The following is a 17613-nucleotide window of genomic DNA, read 5'->3' on the forward strand; positions in this document are numbered from 1 at the left end:
CATCCACACTTTGTGGTTCAGGATCAGAATTTATGTCGACATCCAATGCCGCTGAATACACAAATACATCATCGATTATGGCTTTACTTCGATCCCATAATTTCATATCATGCACATAATTTATTGAAATTTCATGATTGTTTAATCCCGAATCTTCAGGGACGGGAATCTCTTCAGGAGATAATACCACTTCGGGGGTATTTGCTTCTTCTGGAGCATGTGCCACTTCAGGGGCAATTTTCTTTGTCTTTCTTTTTCTTGGTGCAACATCTTTCGCACCGACCGGTCTACCACGCTTCAGGCGTGGCTTTGAATCTGTAACCAATTCATTTGTACTTGATTTTTGAATTGGTATATCTACTCTAGCTGGAGTATTTACTGCAGGTATATGAGATTTAATTACATTTCTAGAATCGTTAAATGCGTCAGGCATTTGGTTTGCGATATTTTGCATATGTATGATTCTTTTAACTTCAAGTTCGCATTTACCGGTACGTGGATCTAGAAAATGTAACCCCGATGCATTCCATGTTATGTCAGGATTAACCTTATTCACATGTTTATCTCCCCCTAAGGGAGGAAACAAAGATTCGTCAAAATGACAATCTGCGTATCGTGCAGTAAATAAGTCTCCAGTTAGTGGTTCAAGATATCTAATTATAGATGTTGAATCAAAACCAACATAGATACCTATTCTTCTTTGAGCTCCCATCTTCGATCTCTGTGGTGGAGCAATCGGTACATATACAGCACTTCCGAAGATTTTGAAATGAGAAATATTAGGGATTTGACCAAGTACCATCTGTAGTGGAGAATGTTGATTATAGGCAGTTGGTCTAATCCTTATAAGATTAGCAGCATGAAGTATTGCATGACCCCAAATAGATGTAGGTAATTTGGCTTTCAATAACAACGGTCTTGCAATAAGTTGAAGTCTTTTGATAAAGGACTCGGCTAACCCATTTTGTGTATATACATGAGGAACTGGGTGCTCAACTGAAATTCCTACAGACATGCAATAGTCAACAAAGGTTGCAGATGTGAACTCACCGGCATTATCTAAACGAATTGACTTAATACAATGGTCTGGGAATTGAGCTCGCAACTTGATTATCTGGGCAAGTAATTTTGCAAAAGCATCATTACGAGTTGAGAGAAGACAAACATGAGACCATCTAGTTGAGGCATCTATTAGTACCATGAAGTACCTAAATGGACCAGATGATGGGTGGATCGGTCCACATATGTCGCCCTGTATCCTTTCTAGAAAACTTGGACTTTCAAGCTTAACTTTAGTAGGAGATGGCCGAGTAATCAATTTTCCTAAAGAACATGCCGAACATGGAAGGTCATTTTTAGAAAGAAATTTAAGATCTCTAAGAGGATGTTCGGTAGAATTCTCTATAATACGACGCATCATAGAGACTCCAGGATGACCTAATCTTTCATGCCAAAGGGTAAATGATTTTGGATCTATGAGTTTGGAAGCAATGACATTGTGTGACTCAATGGTTCTGATTTTCATCATATATAATCCTGAGGAAAGTGACTGAAACTTTTCTAAGATTTTCTTGTTGCTAGAATTAGCAGAAGTAATAAGGAGATATTCTTTACCAGCCTCAGAAGTGGTTTCGATGTGAAAATTGTTAAATCTGATATCCTTAAAACTAAGAAGATTTCTAGTGGACTTACTAGAAAATAATGCATTTAGAATATGTATGTGTGTACCATTAGGTAAGACGAAACTAGCTTTTCCAAAACCTTCGATTATATTAGATACGCCAGAAATCGTTCCAACTTGAGCTTCAGTTTTGGTTATATGGGTAAAGTATTTTTTATTTTGTAGAATCGTATGAGTTGTACCACAATCAGCAATGCATATATCTTCAGAATCCATTCTGTATATAATTAAGAAACATGATTTATTTGATAAGAACATAACACATTACATAGATAAAATAAAGCACACAGTACGCACTAGTAACTATAGTAATTCGGACCATTAATGCTTATTCCTCCGGTTACTAATAATTTTATGAAAACTAATCCTCAGCCTCCCACATGGGAGTTTCGTTAGTCTCATTAGGACCATTAACGCTTATTCCCCCGGTTGATATTATAAGAGAATCATCTAAGTTGTTGGCGAAATTGGTTTCCATCATTTCCCCTTTTGATCTTTTAGATGACTGATATAAATCAACAAGATGTTGTGGGATATAACAATTACGTGACCAATGCCCTTCCATTCCACACTTGTGACATAAATTGTTAGTTTTCCCTCCTTGTGGTGCCTTTCTTTTGCTCTGTGTTTCAGGTTGCCACTTCTGGTGACCAAAGCTATAATAAGGACGAAAATGCCCACGACCACGGCCTCGTCCACGGTAGCGACCATGGCCTCGTCCACCTCTATGCCCTTTTCCACGTACATTCTGCTGAAATGTCGTGTTATTTACTTCTGGTAAAGGGGCAGATCCCGTTGGACGGGATTGATGATTCTTAATCACCAATTCATGATTCTGCTCGGCAACAAGGAGGGTTGAAAGGAGATCCCCAAACTTGGTAAACTTGCGCTCCCTGTACATCTCGGCTAAGTTGATATTATTGGGATGAAAAGTGGATAATGTTTTGTCGATCTTTCTTTTCTCAGTAACAATCTCACCACACATAATGAGCCTAGAACTTATTTTGAATAGTGCTGAGCTATATGCCCGAACACTCTTAAAATCTTGAACCCTTAGATTAGCCCAATCATTTTCAGCTGCAGGTAGATAAACTAGTTTCTGATGATCGAACCTATCCTTTAGATTTTCCCATAAAATAAAGGGATCCTCGACTTCTAGGTACTCAGATTTTAGATCTTCATGCATGTGGTGTCGAAGGAAAATAATAGAGGTAAAATTTTCTTCAATTGTGGATGTGTTTTCTGCCTTTATTGTGTTGCCTAATTTCTTTGAACCCAAATGCAACTTTACATCTTGTACCCATGATAGATAATTCTCCCCAGAAATGTCCAATGCAACGAACGACAAGTTTGTAAGATTTGTCATTTTAATCTGAATTTAACACCAAAATTATTAACTTAAATTTTCAATATAAATATTACATACAATCCTACTGAATCTGGTGCGTTAACAAGTAAGCAATAATAAATGTGTACATCATTATTATCATCGATATTATAAATAGATCTATATATAAAATGACAAATGGATTTTCACCCGCCATACGGACGTCTGCGTATACAGGTTATCTCCAACCAATAATATATTTAAGTGGAAAATCCTGCATAAGTTAGTTAGGCACAAAAGAATTATTATCTGATAGGCAGGCAATTTATAAATCAAGGTTCCCACTATATTTCGGTATTACCCAAAATTATATGGTACCGTAAATAGGCGGTGCTCCGGCCATATGTAGTTAAAATATTAGTAGAGGGTGTAACCACGTCTACTCATATATATGTACATTTAAATAAAATTATACCTTCTCAGTTCCGGCAGGGCTTCGTGCTGATAACGTGTTGTAATATCCTAGCTATAAAAGAACAACCGGAGAGCTACTAAATTTAACAGAAGGAGGTAAGAAGCTGAGCATAGAAAGAAAGCTCGGGTGCATCTTTCTTCATTACCGAGTGTGGCTATTTATAGCCAATGTGAATTTGCAAGAAGCCAAGAACATTAAATGCATACACAAATTCTACTCCTATAAATCATAGCCCTACTATTTGATTCATTGACCACATGCATGGCAATCACTATATTATAACAGAAAACGCCTTGTCTGAAACCAAACTATATACTCGACACACGGGTTGGTTGCACTGTATTCTTTATTCGTAGCATTCTTGAGCAGCAACTATGAGTATCACTATCAGGGTTTCAAATATTCACGAAAGATATAATGTGCTCTTTACTTGGTGTGTGTAGAAAAGAGGTTAAGAGCTTTCAAAGTAAATCAGGTTTCAAGTGTGATTAATAGACTAATAATTCCACAAAGTTTGAACGCATCTAAATGTTGAACGCCAAGAATTGGCTACAATTAGAGCTTCAAATGTTGACCATACATATTAGAGTACTTTATTAGTTTATTAGTTCATCTGATGTACCTTCCTCTCTTTCCGATTTCCTCGGATGATCATTAAACCACAAAAATCGTCAGCATTGTCAAACGCAATTTTTAATTTTCGTGATAAAAATATAGTTTAAATTTTTAATAAACTGCCCAGTATAATACATGTTTAAATTTGATATTATATTAGCGTGATTTAAACCACACCGCAATACAAATTTATATATTATATATCACATTAAATTATACAAGTATATATATATATGTTAAAATCCAACTTTAAATTAAAAGTATTTTAATTGGCATTGATTTAATATCACAATTTTGTATAGAATGTTATAAACCAACTTAATAACATATGATTTCATTAGGATAACACTTTATTATAAACTAACTTAAATTCTGGGCGATGCACGGGTTCCCGTTAATATTTAAATTTTTGTTGTGAATTGATTTTGCCATGTGGTCAAATATTGTAATAGTAAGGCTAAGTTCTAGGTGTAGAATTGTTACCATATGAATTAATTACATGTCTCCTTTCACTTGCTATAAATATAACTTCAATTTGTGAATGAGAATGACACCCGAGCATTCTTTCTCTGCTTTTTCTCTTACTCATCTTGCTCTCTCTCCGATCAAATATAGTAGTTCTTTTAGCAACTCTTTTATTGTTATTATAACCGGTATTTTATAACACGTTATCAGCATGAAGCCCTGCCGAAATTGAGAAGGTATACTTTTAATTTAAATGTACATATATATGAGTAGACGTGATTACACCCTCTACATATAATTTAAATATATATATATGACCGAAGTAGACGTGGTTATATCATCTACTAATAATTTAAATATGTATGGCCGGAGCACTGCCTATTATTTTACGGTACCATTTAATTTTGGGTAATACCGAAGTATAGTGGGAACCTTAATTTATAATTTGTATAACTATCGTATAATAACTTTTTGCCCCTAACTAACTTATGCAGGATTGTCCACTTTAATTTATTATTGATTGGAGATAACCTGCATACGCAGACGTCCGTATGGCGGGTGAAAATCCATTTGTCATTTTATATATAGATCTGTTTATATTATCAATGATAATAATGATATATACATTGATTATTGCGTACATGTTAACGCATCCGATTAACTAAGATTTTATGTAATATTTACATTGATGAATTAAAATTTAATAATTTTCGTGTAAATTCAGATTTAGTATGACAAATATTACAAGCTTGTCGTTCGTTGCTTTGGATATTTCTGGCGATAATTATTTATCATGGGTACAAGATGTAAAGTTGCATTTGGGTTCAAAAAAATTAAGTGATACAATAAAGGCAGAAAATAAATCTACGGTTGAAGAAAACTTTACCTCTATAATTTTTCTCCGACACCACATGCATGAAGATTTAAAATCTAAGTACTTGGAAGTCGAGGATCCCTTTATTTTATGGGAAAATCTAAAGGATAGGTTCGATCACCAGAAATTAGTTTATCTACCTGCAGCTGAAAATGATTGGGTTAATTTAAGACTTCAGGATTTTAAGAGTGTCCGAGCATATAGCTCTGCTTTGTTCAAAATAAGTTCTAGGCTTATTATGTGTGGTGCGAAAGTTACGGAAAAAAGAAAAATCGATTAAACATTATCAACTTTTCACTCCAACAATATCAACTTAGCAGAGATGTACAGGGAGCACAAATTTACTAAGTTCGGGGATCTTCTATCAACTCTCCTCGTTGCTGAACAAAATCATGAATTGGTGATTAAGAATCATCAATCCTGTCCAACACGATTTGCCCCATTACCTGAAGTAAATAACATGTCATTCCAGCAGAATGTACGTGGAAAAGGGTATAGAGGTGGACGGGGTCAAGGGCGGTACCGTGGACGAGGTCGGAGCCACGGGCATTTTCGTCCATATAACAACTCTGGTCACCGGAAGTGACAATCTGAATCACAGAGTAAAAGAAAGGCACCACGAGGAGGAAAAACTGAAAATGTTTGTTATAGGTGCGGCATGGATGGGCACTGGACACGTAATTGTCATGCCCCGGATCATCTTGTTAAGCTATACCAATCTTCTCAAAAATCAAAAGAGAAAATGGTAGAAACAAATTTCGCCAACAATAACATAGATGATTTTCCGAGAATCACAACTGGAGGAATAAACATTAATGGTCCGAATGAACCTAACGAAACTCCCATATGGGAGGCTGAAGATTAGTTTCATATAATTACTATAGTAGTATGTATTGTGTGCTTTATTTTGTTTGAACTATGTAGTGTGTTATGTTCTTATCAAATAAATTATGTTTCTTAATTATATACAGAATGGATTCTGAAGATATATGCATTGATGATTGTGGTACAACTCATACGATTCTACAGAACCAAAAATATTTTACCCAAATAACCAAAACTGAAGCTCAAGTCGGAACGAATTCCCGCGTATCTAATATAATCGAAGGTTTTGGAAAAGCTAATTTCGTCCTACCTAATGGTACCCACATACACATTCCAAATGCATTATATTCTAGTAAGTCTACTAGAAATCTTCTTAGTTTTAAAGATATCCGACTCAATATTTTTCACATCGAAACTACCTCTGAGGCTAATAGAGAATATCTTCTTATTACTTCCGTTAATCCTAGCAACAAGAAAATCTTAGAAAAGTTTCACTCACTTTCCTCAGGATTATATATGATGAAAATTAGAACTATTGAGTCGCACAATATCATTGCTTCCAAACTCATAGATCCAAAATCTTTTACACTTTGGCATGAAAGATTAGGTCATCCTGGCGTCTCTATGATGCGCCGTATTATAGAGAATTCTACTGGTCATCCTCTTAAAGATTTTAAAGTTCTTTCCAACAATGACCTTCCATGTTCAGCATGTTCTTTAGGAAAACTGATTACTCGACCATCCCCTACTAAAGTTCAGCTTGAAAGCCCGACTTTTCTAGAAAGGATCCAAGGCGACACATGTGGACCTATACACCCATCATCTGGCCCATTTAGGTACTTCATGGTATTAATCGATGCCTCAACTAGATGGTCTCATGTTTGTCTTCTCTCAACTCGTAATGATGCTTTTGCAAAATTACTTGCCCAAATAATCAAATTACGAGCTCAATTTCCAGATCATTGCATCAAGCCAATTCGTTTAGATAATGCCGGCGAATTCACATCTGCAACTTTTGTCGACTATTGCATGTCTGTAGGAATCTCATTTGAACACCCATTTCCTCATGTACATACACAAAATGGGTTAGCTGAGTCTTTTATCAAAAGAATCAAACTTATTGCAAGACCGTTATTGTTAAAAGCAAAATTACCTACATCTATTTGGGGTCACGCAATACTTCATGCTGCTAATATTATTAGGATTAGACCAACTTCCTACAAACAACATTCTCCGCTACAACTGGTACTTGGTCAAGTTCCTAATATTTCTCACTTCAAAATTTTCGGAAGTGCTGTATATGTACCGATTGCTCCACCACAAAGATCGAAGATGGGAGCTCAAAGAAGAATAGGTATCTACGTTGGTTTTGATTACACATCTATAATTAGATATATGGAACCTCTAACTGGAGACTTGTTTACCGCAAGATATGCAGATTGTCATTTTGACGAGTCTATGTTTCCTCCCTTAGTGGGAGATAAATATTCAAATAAAGTTAATCCTGACATAACATGGAATGCATCAGGATTATATTTTCTAGATTCACGTACCAGTCAATGCGAACTTGAAGTTAAAAGAATTATTCATATACAAAATATCGCAAACCAAATGCCTGGCGCATTTAATGATTCTAGAAATATAACTAAATCTCATATACCTGCAGTAAATACTCCATCTAGAATAGATATACCAATTCAAAAATCAGATACAAAAGAATTGGTTACAGAATCAAAGCCACGCCTGAAACGCGGTAGACCGGTCGGTGCAAAAGATATTACACCACGAAAAAGAAAAATAAAGAAAGTTGCCCCTGAAGTGGCACATGCTCCAGAAGAAGCAAATACCCCTGAAGTGGTATTATCTCCTGAAGAGATTCCAGTCCCCGAAGATACGGGATTAAACAATCATGAAATTTCAATAAATTATGTGCATGATATGAAATTATGGGATCGAAGTAAAACCATAATCGATGATGTATTTGTGTATTCTGTGACATTGGATGTCGACATAAATTGTGATCCTGAACCACAAAGTGTAGATGAATGTCGTCGAAGAAAAGACTGGCCAAAATGGAAAGACGCAATCCAAACAGAATTAAATTCATTGCGTAAAAGAGAAGTATTTGGACCTGTTGTCCAAACACCAATTGGTGTGAACCCTGTTGGGAATAAATGGGTATTCATAAGGAAACGAAATGAAAAGAATAAAATTATGAGATACAAAGCCCGACTTGTAGCACATGAGTTTTCTCAAAGGCCTGACATTGATTATCAAGAGACATACTCACCAGTGATGGATGAAATTACCTTTCGTTTTATATTAGGTATGGCATCTAAAGAAAATTTGGAAACACGTCTTATGGACGTCGTTACTGCATACCTATATAGTTCACTTGATAGTGAAATCTTTATGAAAATCCCAGAAGGGTTAAAAATGGATGAGTTCAAGAAACCTCGTCATATATACTTCATTAAACTTCAACGATCATTGTATGGACTGAAACAATCTGGTCGTATGTGGTATAACAGACTTAGTCATTATTTACAAAAGAATGGGTATATTAGTAATCAAATTTCTCCATGTGTTTTTATCAAAAAATCACAATCTGGTTTTGTGATTATTGTTGTATATGTGGATGATTTAAACCTTGTAGGAACAACTACAGAGGTCGATGAAGCTGTCATATATCTAAAGACAGAGTTTGAAATGAAAGATCTTGGAAGGACAAAATATTGCCTTGGTATACAAGTCGAGCACTTGTCATCGGGAATTTTCCTCCACCAATCTACATATACAGAAAAGGTTTTGAACAGATTTTACATGGATAAATCTCATCCATTGACTACTCCAATGGTGGTTAGATCTTTAGAGCCTGATAAAGATCCATTTCGACCACGAGAAGATGATGAAGAGGTTCTTGGTCCTGAAATCCCATATCTAGGTGCAATTGGTGCACTTATGTATCTTGCAAATAATACAAGGCCAGATATTGCATTTACTGTGAATTTATTGGCTAGATTTAGCTCTGCTCCAATGGACAGACATTGGAATAGGATCAAACATATATTCCGTTATCTTCGTGGAACAACAGACTTTGGATTATTCTTCCCGAAAAACTCGACATCTCAGTTGATTGGATATGCAGACACTGGATATTTGTCAGATCCTCATTTTGGTAAATCACAAACAGGATATGTGTTTACATATTGCGGTACAGCCATTTTCTGAAAATCTACGAAGCAAACTACAGTGGCAACCTCAACAAATCACTCAGAACTCATTGCAATTCATGAAGCCAGTAGAGAATGTGTTTGGTTGCGATCTATCATCAAGAATATTCGAAAATCATGTGGATTATCAGATATCACTAGAAGTCCTACCATTATGTTTGAGGATAACACTGCATGCATTGATCAACTCAAGGAATGATATATCAAAGGAGATAGGACGAAGCACATTTCACCAAAATTCTTTTACACTCATGAGGTTCAAAAGAATGGTGAAATTGATGTACAACAAATTCGGTCATGTGACAACCTTGCTGATTTATTCACGAAATCATTACCAAATTCAACATTTGGGAAATTACGACAAAAGATTGGAATGCGCCGACTCAAGAATTTGTTTCAACAAAATTCAGAGAAGGATTAGTTTTTCAAGGGGAGATTGTACTCTTTTTCCTTCGTCAAAATTTTTATCTCACTGGATTTTTCTTTGACAAGGTTTTAACGAGGCAGTGTATGATCCATACCACAATGACAATCAAAGGGGAGTGTTGTGAATTGATTTTGCCATGTGGTCAAATATTGTAATAGTAAGGCTAAGTTCTAGGTGTAGAATTGTTACCATATGAATTAATTACATGTCCCCTTTCACTTGCTATAAATATAGTTTGAATTTGTGAATGAGAATGGCACCCGAGCATTCTTTCTCTGCTCTTTCTCTTACTCATCTTGCTCTCTCTCCGATCAAATATAGTAGTTCTTTTAGCAGCTCTTTTATTGTTACTATAGCCGGTATTTTATAACAATTTTTTATTTATCCTATCATATTACAATTTCAAAATTATTTATATAAATATATAATAATAAATTAAAAATAATAATAATATGATAACCCGTGGTCGTATTTTAGTAGGATAAATATACTATATCTGGTAGTTTAACAATTTATTAGTTTAGTGGATATATAACACTACTTTTTTATTTATTTTTAATAATATAAAAAATTGTGGTTGTAGTTTAGTAGGATAAGTAGATCATGTGTGTGGTAGTTTAATAATTTAATAGTTTAATGGATATATAATACTATTTTTTTAATAACTAAAATTAGGGAATAACCATTGAACCAAATTATAGTTCATTCCGGTTATTATAAATAAAAAATATAATTTATATTATCCGCTTCTTTAATTTGGTTATTTATTAACCATGTCTTCAGCGAGAAGGAGAATTTGAGAACCAAGGGAATCGATAAAGGTGACTCAGGCAGGGCGAGCATGTCCTAGCAGCGGCGGTTCTATAGACAAATAATTGTAGAGTATATATTTTTATATCAATTAAATGAATATGAATAGAAAAAGTAGAACTTGACTTTAATATTAATTAGTTTATTAAATATATTATTTAGGATAATTAAGTAATTTCAGCAAGTACCGACCGACCGACTACCAAACTTTAAATGTTTTGTCTATTATAATATAGTGTATAGATTGATGTGGAAGTTTATTATTATTATTATTATTATTATTATTATTATTATTATTATTATTTTAAATCATATGTTAGTCTACTTTGTTCGGTTCATTTTCTGAAATAACAAACTTATATATTTTTTATTTGAATGATTTTTTATATATAATTAAACCGTAAGTATGGTGCGATTTATGCCATTTCTCAGTCAGAATACCAAGGTAATATGAGAATTAGCGGAGGCCTGCTGAGTGCTATTTTGCTAAGCTAATAATTTGAAACCCAACGTGAAAAAAGTTCAACTTAAATGTAATCACTAGAAAAAAAATTACTTTTAGCGTTGACCAGAATGGGCTTTAAATGTCGATTTTTCAGCGTAGATATGAAGGACACGCTAAAATAGAATTAGAGTTAGAAACTTTATTTTGGAACAAGAAAGAATGTAGCATATGAAGGGGATACAAAAATAATTTTGAAGTTGAAGTTTAATTTTAGCACTAAAAATGTATTTTTTTGGTGCCAAATAGTAATTGGACATAGCCCTTATAAAAGGAGAAAATAAAAGTTTATATTTGAAAGAAATCACACCTGCAATTTATCTCAATCCCCAATAGTAGAGCCTAATAATTCCAAGGTTTGATGATGAGAATTTTGTAGGTGTGATGATTAAAAAATGAATATTACGATATAGTAATTGATATATATGATTACACGGAGGCTAGATTCGAGAGGATAAACGTAATGTACATTGGCATGTGAATCGAGATTTTTATACTAATTACTTATCACATTTATTTACACAATAACATGCATGAACTCATCTGCAATGGCATTGTTGGCATTGTTGATACAGCATGAACCAGGTAATCTCTTCTAGAACTAACATGTCAATCTTCGTTTATTCCTCAACTTGTGAAAAACATAATATACAACCAAAATCATTCTAATAACCCCATTAGAACTAGTAGGGATTTATAAAGAAAAAGAAAAACCAACTTGTTTTTCAAGATTAGCAGAGACTCTGAAGAAAATATCAGTTGATTTTACTAGCCGTCCTTCATTCTGTCCAACTACGTAGTCTTAAATCTTCAGTCTAAGCCGGGTACAAACAAATTCAAAATAATAAACATATAATCAAATAGGTTCAACCACGAAGAACAAAAGTTACTGTTTGTACAATATAAATTGAGAACCTTTTTTCCCAGCAAGATCTAATAAATATAACATCTTTATGGTTGATGAGAGTTTTTTTTAACAATTGGATCTTGGAGAAATACAGTGAAGGTGTGGCTGTACTGATTAATTGAGTAAAGGAGAGCACACCAAAAAAAGGTGTTGGGGAATCTGCTCTGGCAGCTAAACTTGAGCATAGCAGCTGTCTCCAACTTTTTTCAACAAAATTAAGACACACCCACAATGTCTCACCTCCTGTAACTGACTAATTACACATGCGGCTGTTTCTGTTGTCTAAACATTGCCTTCATCATTACTTCTTTTACCTTTAAAATTTGATCACCACTTCTAAGTTCTAAGTTCTCTATACCTAAAACCCATAATGGCCATTTGGGACAAATCCTACTTACATTTTTCAAGTACTTGTGTGATTTAATATCCAAACATCCAACATATCACCGTTTATAGAGACGAAACACAAAAATAACACCGACACAACTTAAATAAGCCAATCTGACCCAAAATGACTCGATTTAAGAACCCGAGCACAATCACAAACTCGAATTTGCCACCCTATTTCAACATAGATGAGCAATCTCAAACCCAAGCATTAAGCAAGGTAGACATCTACAATTAAGTTAGCAAAGATAGTACACATCTTTACACATTCCAAAAAGTTGCTGCCCTTAAGAATAAGCATACAACCTGTCTGCAATTCTTGTCATAAGATAACCATATTATAAGATAGCACTGTTAATTTGGCTTACATTAGGATACTTACAGGAGCTAATGCGGGCATAGACCAAAATCATAAGCATGCCAGAGCATTAACAAAGAGCAGCTAATCTCAACTGACAAGCCCACCTTGCTACAACAACTCCTCGTGGTAAAGGTGAAGCCCAAGTCCAAAACGTGCACAGGCCCGACGAAATGCCATTCCTTCTGCTTTCTGCACAGGATCTCCATACCCCACTGCCTCGTTTACAGATGCAGTGCCAGTGGATTCACGAAAGATCTAGTTAAATTAAGAAGACAAAGTCCAAAACGAAGTTAGCAAATAATCATAAAACTTTTAGGTTATAACTAACGATTTAATTAAAATACGAACCAACTAAGAGACTGAATCAAGGCACAGTTGCGATTTTGTCATATCTGTGTACCGACAACACTTGCCTTTTACCAATACTTTCGATAGTAATCAACCAGGTCAGATATTGATAATACTAACAAATCTTCATTAGAAACTGAAGGATCTATAAACTAAAGCACTACATATCCTTCGTTTTTACATATTTCATCTCATTTTATATTTTCAAATAACATTTTCCCGTGACATTCTGAAAATGTTTGAAGTTGGTCATACATCTGTGTTTGGACAACAAATGACCAGATTTCTGGACACAACAATTTTCGAAGATACCAAACTGTGATCAGATTAACATCTCCTCTTAAAAGCCACTCTAAAAAGTTTTTTCCCATTCGTATGATGTATGAAGTCATAATACGCGTCAAAACAGTCCCAGGGCTCTTGCATGTTTATAAGATTTCATGTAAAAGCTACAGAGGTAATTTATGAGATGTGATGTACTGACTACTGATTGTTCTATTTTTTTTGGGGGGAGGGGGGAATCAGATTTCCAGACAAGTTATTAACATTAGCGACGGAAAACCTTTGCGCTATAACAGTAACGGTTTGTTTGTAAACATAGAGCACGGCAGCACGCAACAAGACAATGTTTATTAAATATGCTATTATGCAATTAAGCATGGAGGTGAGTATATACCTCTGCATCAGTCCCATAGAGCGTTACACGATAAACAACAGATACAGATTTTCCATCAGCGGAATAAGTGATGCTCCGTACTTCACCAGACCATTCTGCAATAAGTGATTGAAATATTTTGATCAAAAACACCAAAACTGACTTGGTAACACAGGCGTACAATGACATGTAGGTTTAATGACATACCCGGGGCATGCAAGTTTAGAATTCTATTTACAATATGCCTGCAAAGAAAAAACATTGTGAATATTCATTTTAGTGTCCAATCAAACTTAGTTCACTTTATTTAAGATCATAGCAGATATAGCAGCTTTAGGGATCATAAAGCAACAACTTAAACCAAACTCAGATTTAAGTTATCAATATATTCCAAAATCAGGCTACATAAACACATGACATATTGGTTTCTTAAAAACAAGGTATATCATAGTTGCGCAAAAGCGTGCTTAGTCTCTCTATTGAGCCTGAAACACAGTTTGAACCCGAGTTGTTGCGTTGCTTTGAATAGTCTCAACAACTTATAAGAAGCACTGCTTAATTAGTGATAAACGGGAAGGGGGAAGCTAGCGCTTTTGAGAACAAGGAGCTGACCAAATCTGATCTATTTTTTAATACATGCCCGGAAATTTTAATCATTAATCATAAATAAGATTTTTATACTCTTCTTGTAGACAAAGATATTGTTTAAGAATGAGCACAAATTAATGTAATTAGTATTTAAATTTTTTTTACAAATATAAATCAGAGTTTTGCATTGTGACTCCATACTCCTAAAACTTGTTTGTCTTGGGCAATGTAAATTTCTACTTAATTATGTTAGTCATTACATACTATGATATATATCGGGTTTTTTTTCTTAATCGCGCTCCTGTCGATGAAAAGAGCTTCGCAGCTTTGGGAGGACCTTGATCAGTTGATCTTTTCAAATATGACAGCTATATGGTATCTTAAACTCTGAGATGGTTGTCACTTGTCTTGATAATGTTAAGCTTAATGCCTTAACCTACTCCCATTGCTAACTATTATCATTTTGCTAAATCAAACCATATTAACTAACAAGGGAAAAAACATAAAATTCTATCCATTATTAGGTAGTTTCATAAATCGGACAAACGGAATCACTAAAAGATTCAGTGACATCCCTCCATAGAAGTGTGGTACATACGACATGTATATATCTGCTCAAGGAGACGAAAGTGAACTACTACATAGTCCACATTCACCGCTAAAATGTGACAGGTTCTCCTTGACAATCATCAACAGGATTCAGCTAGATTAATTTCTACAATTGTCACACACGATTATTTTAACATGAGCGCTTGTCATACTTTGTCGTCCTCTTCTTAGATTTGTACAGATACCCATACCAATAGCTTGTATTTTTAACCATCATCATATAGAAAACCAACACACTATGTCTAGTATTAGTTTCTTTTTGCAAGGCAAAAATTCATTCTTAGTTACTCAATATTCCAATTCAGAGTAAACCTACATACATTTTTTATTTGGGCTCATAATATAAGCTAGATTGTCACACCTTTACCAAACCTAGCACCCTCGACATCTCATCAACAAAAAAATGAATATCCCCTAGGCTAAAATGCTCAGAATTGTCTAGCCTAAGCAAAATAAAAAAATTAATAAAAAAGGTACCAAATTCTGATAGTGGCACCGGAGCACCCCCAGCAAGCAATATTCCAATGTACTACATATAAATAAACATCATAGCTTATTATAGCTTAGCTAACAACCATACAATCACATATACTACTCTGCACCAAGCTCAAATTCTAAAAACCCGTTAATCTTGCAACTCTTAAATTTAAAACCACAAATAAATCAAACCCGCATATTCAATCTCAAAAAGATAAAAACAACTCACATCTTAAAAAAACAAGAAAAATGATATACAAAAACACAACAAATAAATAAAAAATATCTTAAAAAGCGAAATAAATAAAAGAGGTATATAAATACCAAGGGATGTATTTAACGGAAAAGCCATTAGGTTCAGTGCGAAGTTTAACAAGAGAATCAGGGACTCTCTTGTTAATCTCTTTCAGTATTTCTGACAGTGGTCTGCTTATTCCTGATGTCGGAACGCCGTCGTTGTACTCAGGTAATGACACTTCTGCTTTCTCTTCTTTCACCTTTTTTCCGGCGAACGTCCGGTATATTTGATGGTGAAACGGTGCCGGAGAAAAGGTTTTAACGGCCGCGCTTGATTTTATTAGGGAACGAAACGCCATTTGACTTGGTTTTGTGACGGCACTGTCTAAACCCACTGCGTTTTAAGGGTTTAAGACAATTATCATTGAGGCGTTTGGGTAAAGTGGAAGTGGGGAACTATTTATTTCCTTTCGTTTTTTTTGTCGAGAATGAAAAATTCATTCATAAAATTTCGAAATACAAAAGTGTATATCTTCCAGTCAGCAAGTTCATAATCTAATCGAAAGGCACCTAAATTATCTCCGGACATTTAGACAATAAAAATTTAATGTATGAAATAGATAACCGAGGAAAAAGAGTGCCCTCTATAACTCACATTTATACAAAATTAATAATAGGGTTAAATCTCAAAGTGGTCATTGAACTAAAGAGCATATATCATAAAACTCACTCCACTTATCGGGAACTCATTTGTATCACTATAGTAACAAGTAATGATAGAGCCGTTAGTCAGCTCCATTGACCTAACAAATTTTTTTTTACGTTAAGAGACTTAAACATGTATTGACGTGGCACACGTGATATGATACGTGGCTTCCAAGAACCCTGCTAAAATATATTAACTGAATTAAGCACACAAACATATATATATATATATATATATACATTTATATATACACACAAAAATGAAATTTAAACAATTTTGAATACTCGGAAGAAGAGAATGAGTTGCAAAATGGGTTTGATGCATAATCAACATAGATGGTATGTGTTTATAACATAATATTTGTGATGTTTTACATGTTATTAACAGAGTGAGCCATGTCCTTTTTGCTTCTGTGTACATGATCTTGACTTATTCTTTTCTTAATATATTTTTTGTGTTTTAGTAACTTTTTCATTTTCATTTTTATATCCAAATTATATTGTTTATTTTTTAAAAAAAATCACTTATCTCCAAGTAATCTAATGTCAAAAGTTATTAATGTTAGAATTAATTAAAAAATATGAACAATTCTTTTTGTTTCTTTCATTATTAATAATTAATTCAACATTTTTTTTGAATTTTATAAATTAAAAGAAAATTATAGAAATATATATATATATAATCAATGTTAATTTTTTAAAATAAACCTGAATATTTTTGTAAATTAAAAAATAAGAATTTTTATTGTCATAATTCTTTTTTTAAAATTTTGTGACCAATTTATAAATTTAGAAAAAACAATTAACATATTTCTAATTTTAGAATATTATATAAACTTTTTATAAAATTTGATTGAAGCATTTTGAGTTTTAAGAAATAAAATTGATTTGATATTAAAAGATTGAAAACAACAGGGACCTTCCATGTGGGTTACGTCATTCCAGCTATTACTTTTGTCAAAGTCAATGTTTCTTCCGTCAAGTCAAAATGTAAGGTTAACGGTGTTATCATTACTTTCAACTAGTGGTGCAAATAAGACGCCAATAACTAGGATGAGTTTTTTGATATGTGCCTTTCAGTTTAGTGACTACTTTGAGATTTAAC

The 17613-nt window shown here is 33.9% G+C and overlaps 2 protein-coding genes across 2 annotated transcripts; both read right to left on the bottom strand.

Annotated features, from left to right (window-relative positions):
- Positions 1-2042: 2042 nt before the first annotated feature.
- Positions 2043-3047, bottom strand: LOC141703938 (uncharacterized). Its single transcript, XM_074507314.1, has one exon. The coding sequence runs from the start codon at positions 3045-3047 to the stop codon at positions 2043-2045; it is 1005 nt and encodes a 334-aa protein (XP_074363415.1).
- Positions 3048-12643: 9596 nt separating this feature from the next.
- On the bottom strand, positions 12644-16289 carry LOC141703941 (DNA repair RAD52-like protein 1, mitochondrial). The gene is made up of 4 exons (XM_074507319.1): positions 15891-16289; positions 14100-14137; positions 13914-14008; positions 12644-13144 (listed from the first exon to the last, which is right to left on the bottom strand). The coding sequence occupies exons 1-4, from the start codon at positions 16160-16162 to the stop codon at positions 12998-13000; spliced, it is 552 nt and encodes a 183-aa protein (XP_074363420.1). The 5' UTR covers positions 16163-16289; the 3' UTR covers positions 12644-12997.
- Between the last annotated feature and the right edge of the window lie 1324 nt (positions 16290-17613).

Source organism: Apium graveolens, unplaced genomic scaffold (assembly GCF_009905375.1).
Source record: "Apium graveolens cultivar Ventura unplaced genomic scaffold, ASM990537v1 ctg7203, whole genome shotgun sequence".
Taxonomy (NCBI): domain Eukaryota; kingdom Viridiplantae; phylum Streptophyta; class Magnoliopsida; order Apiales; family Apiaceae; genus Apium; species Apium graveolens.

Excerpts from the sequence above, each read along its gene's own strand:
- LOC141703938 (XM_074507314.1), bottom strand. The coding sequence starts at position 3,047 with ATGACAAATCTTACAAACTTGTCGTTCGTTGCATTGGACATTTCTGGG.
- LOC141703941 (XM_074507319.1), bottom strand. The coding sequence starts at position 16,162 with ATGGCGTTTCGTTCCCTAATAAAATCAAGCGCGGCCGTTAAAACCTTT. Across the intron at positions 14,009-14,099 it reads TCTAAACTTGCATGCCCCGG|AATGGTCTGGTGAAGTACGG; the intron begins GTATGTCATTAA and ends CACTTATTGCAG. Across the intron at positions 13,145-13,913 it reads TCTATGGGACTGATGCAGAG|ATCTTTCGTGAATCCACTGG; the intron begins GTATATACTCAC and ends TAATTTAACTAG.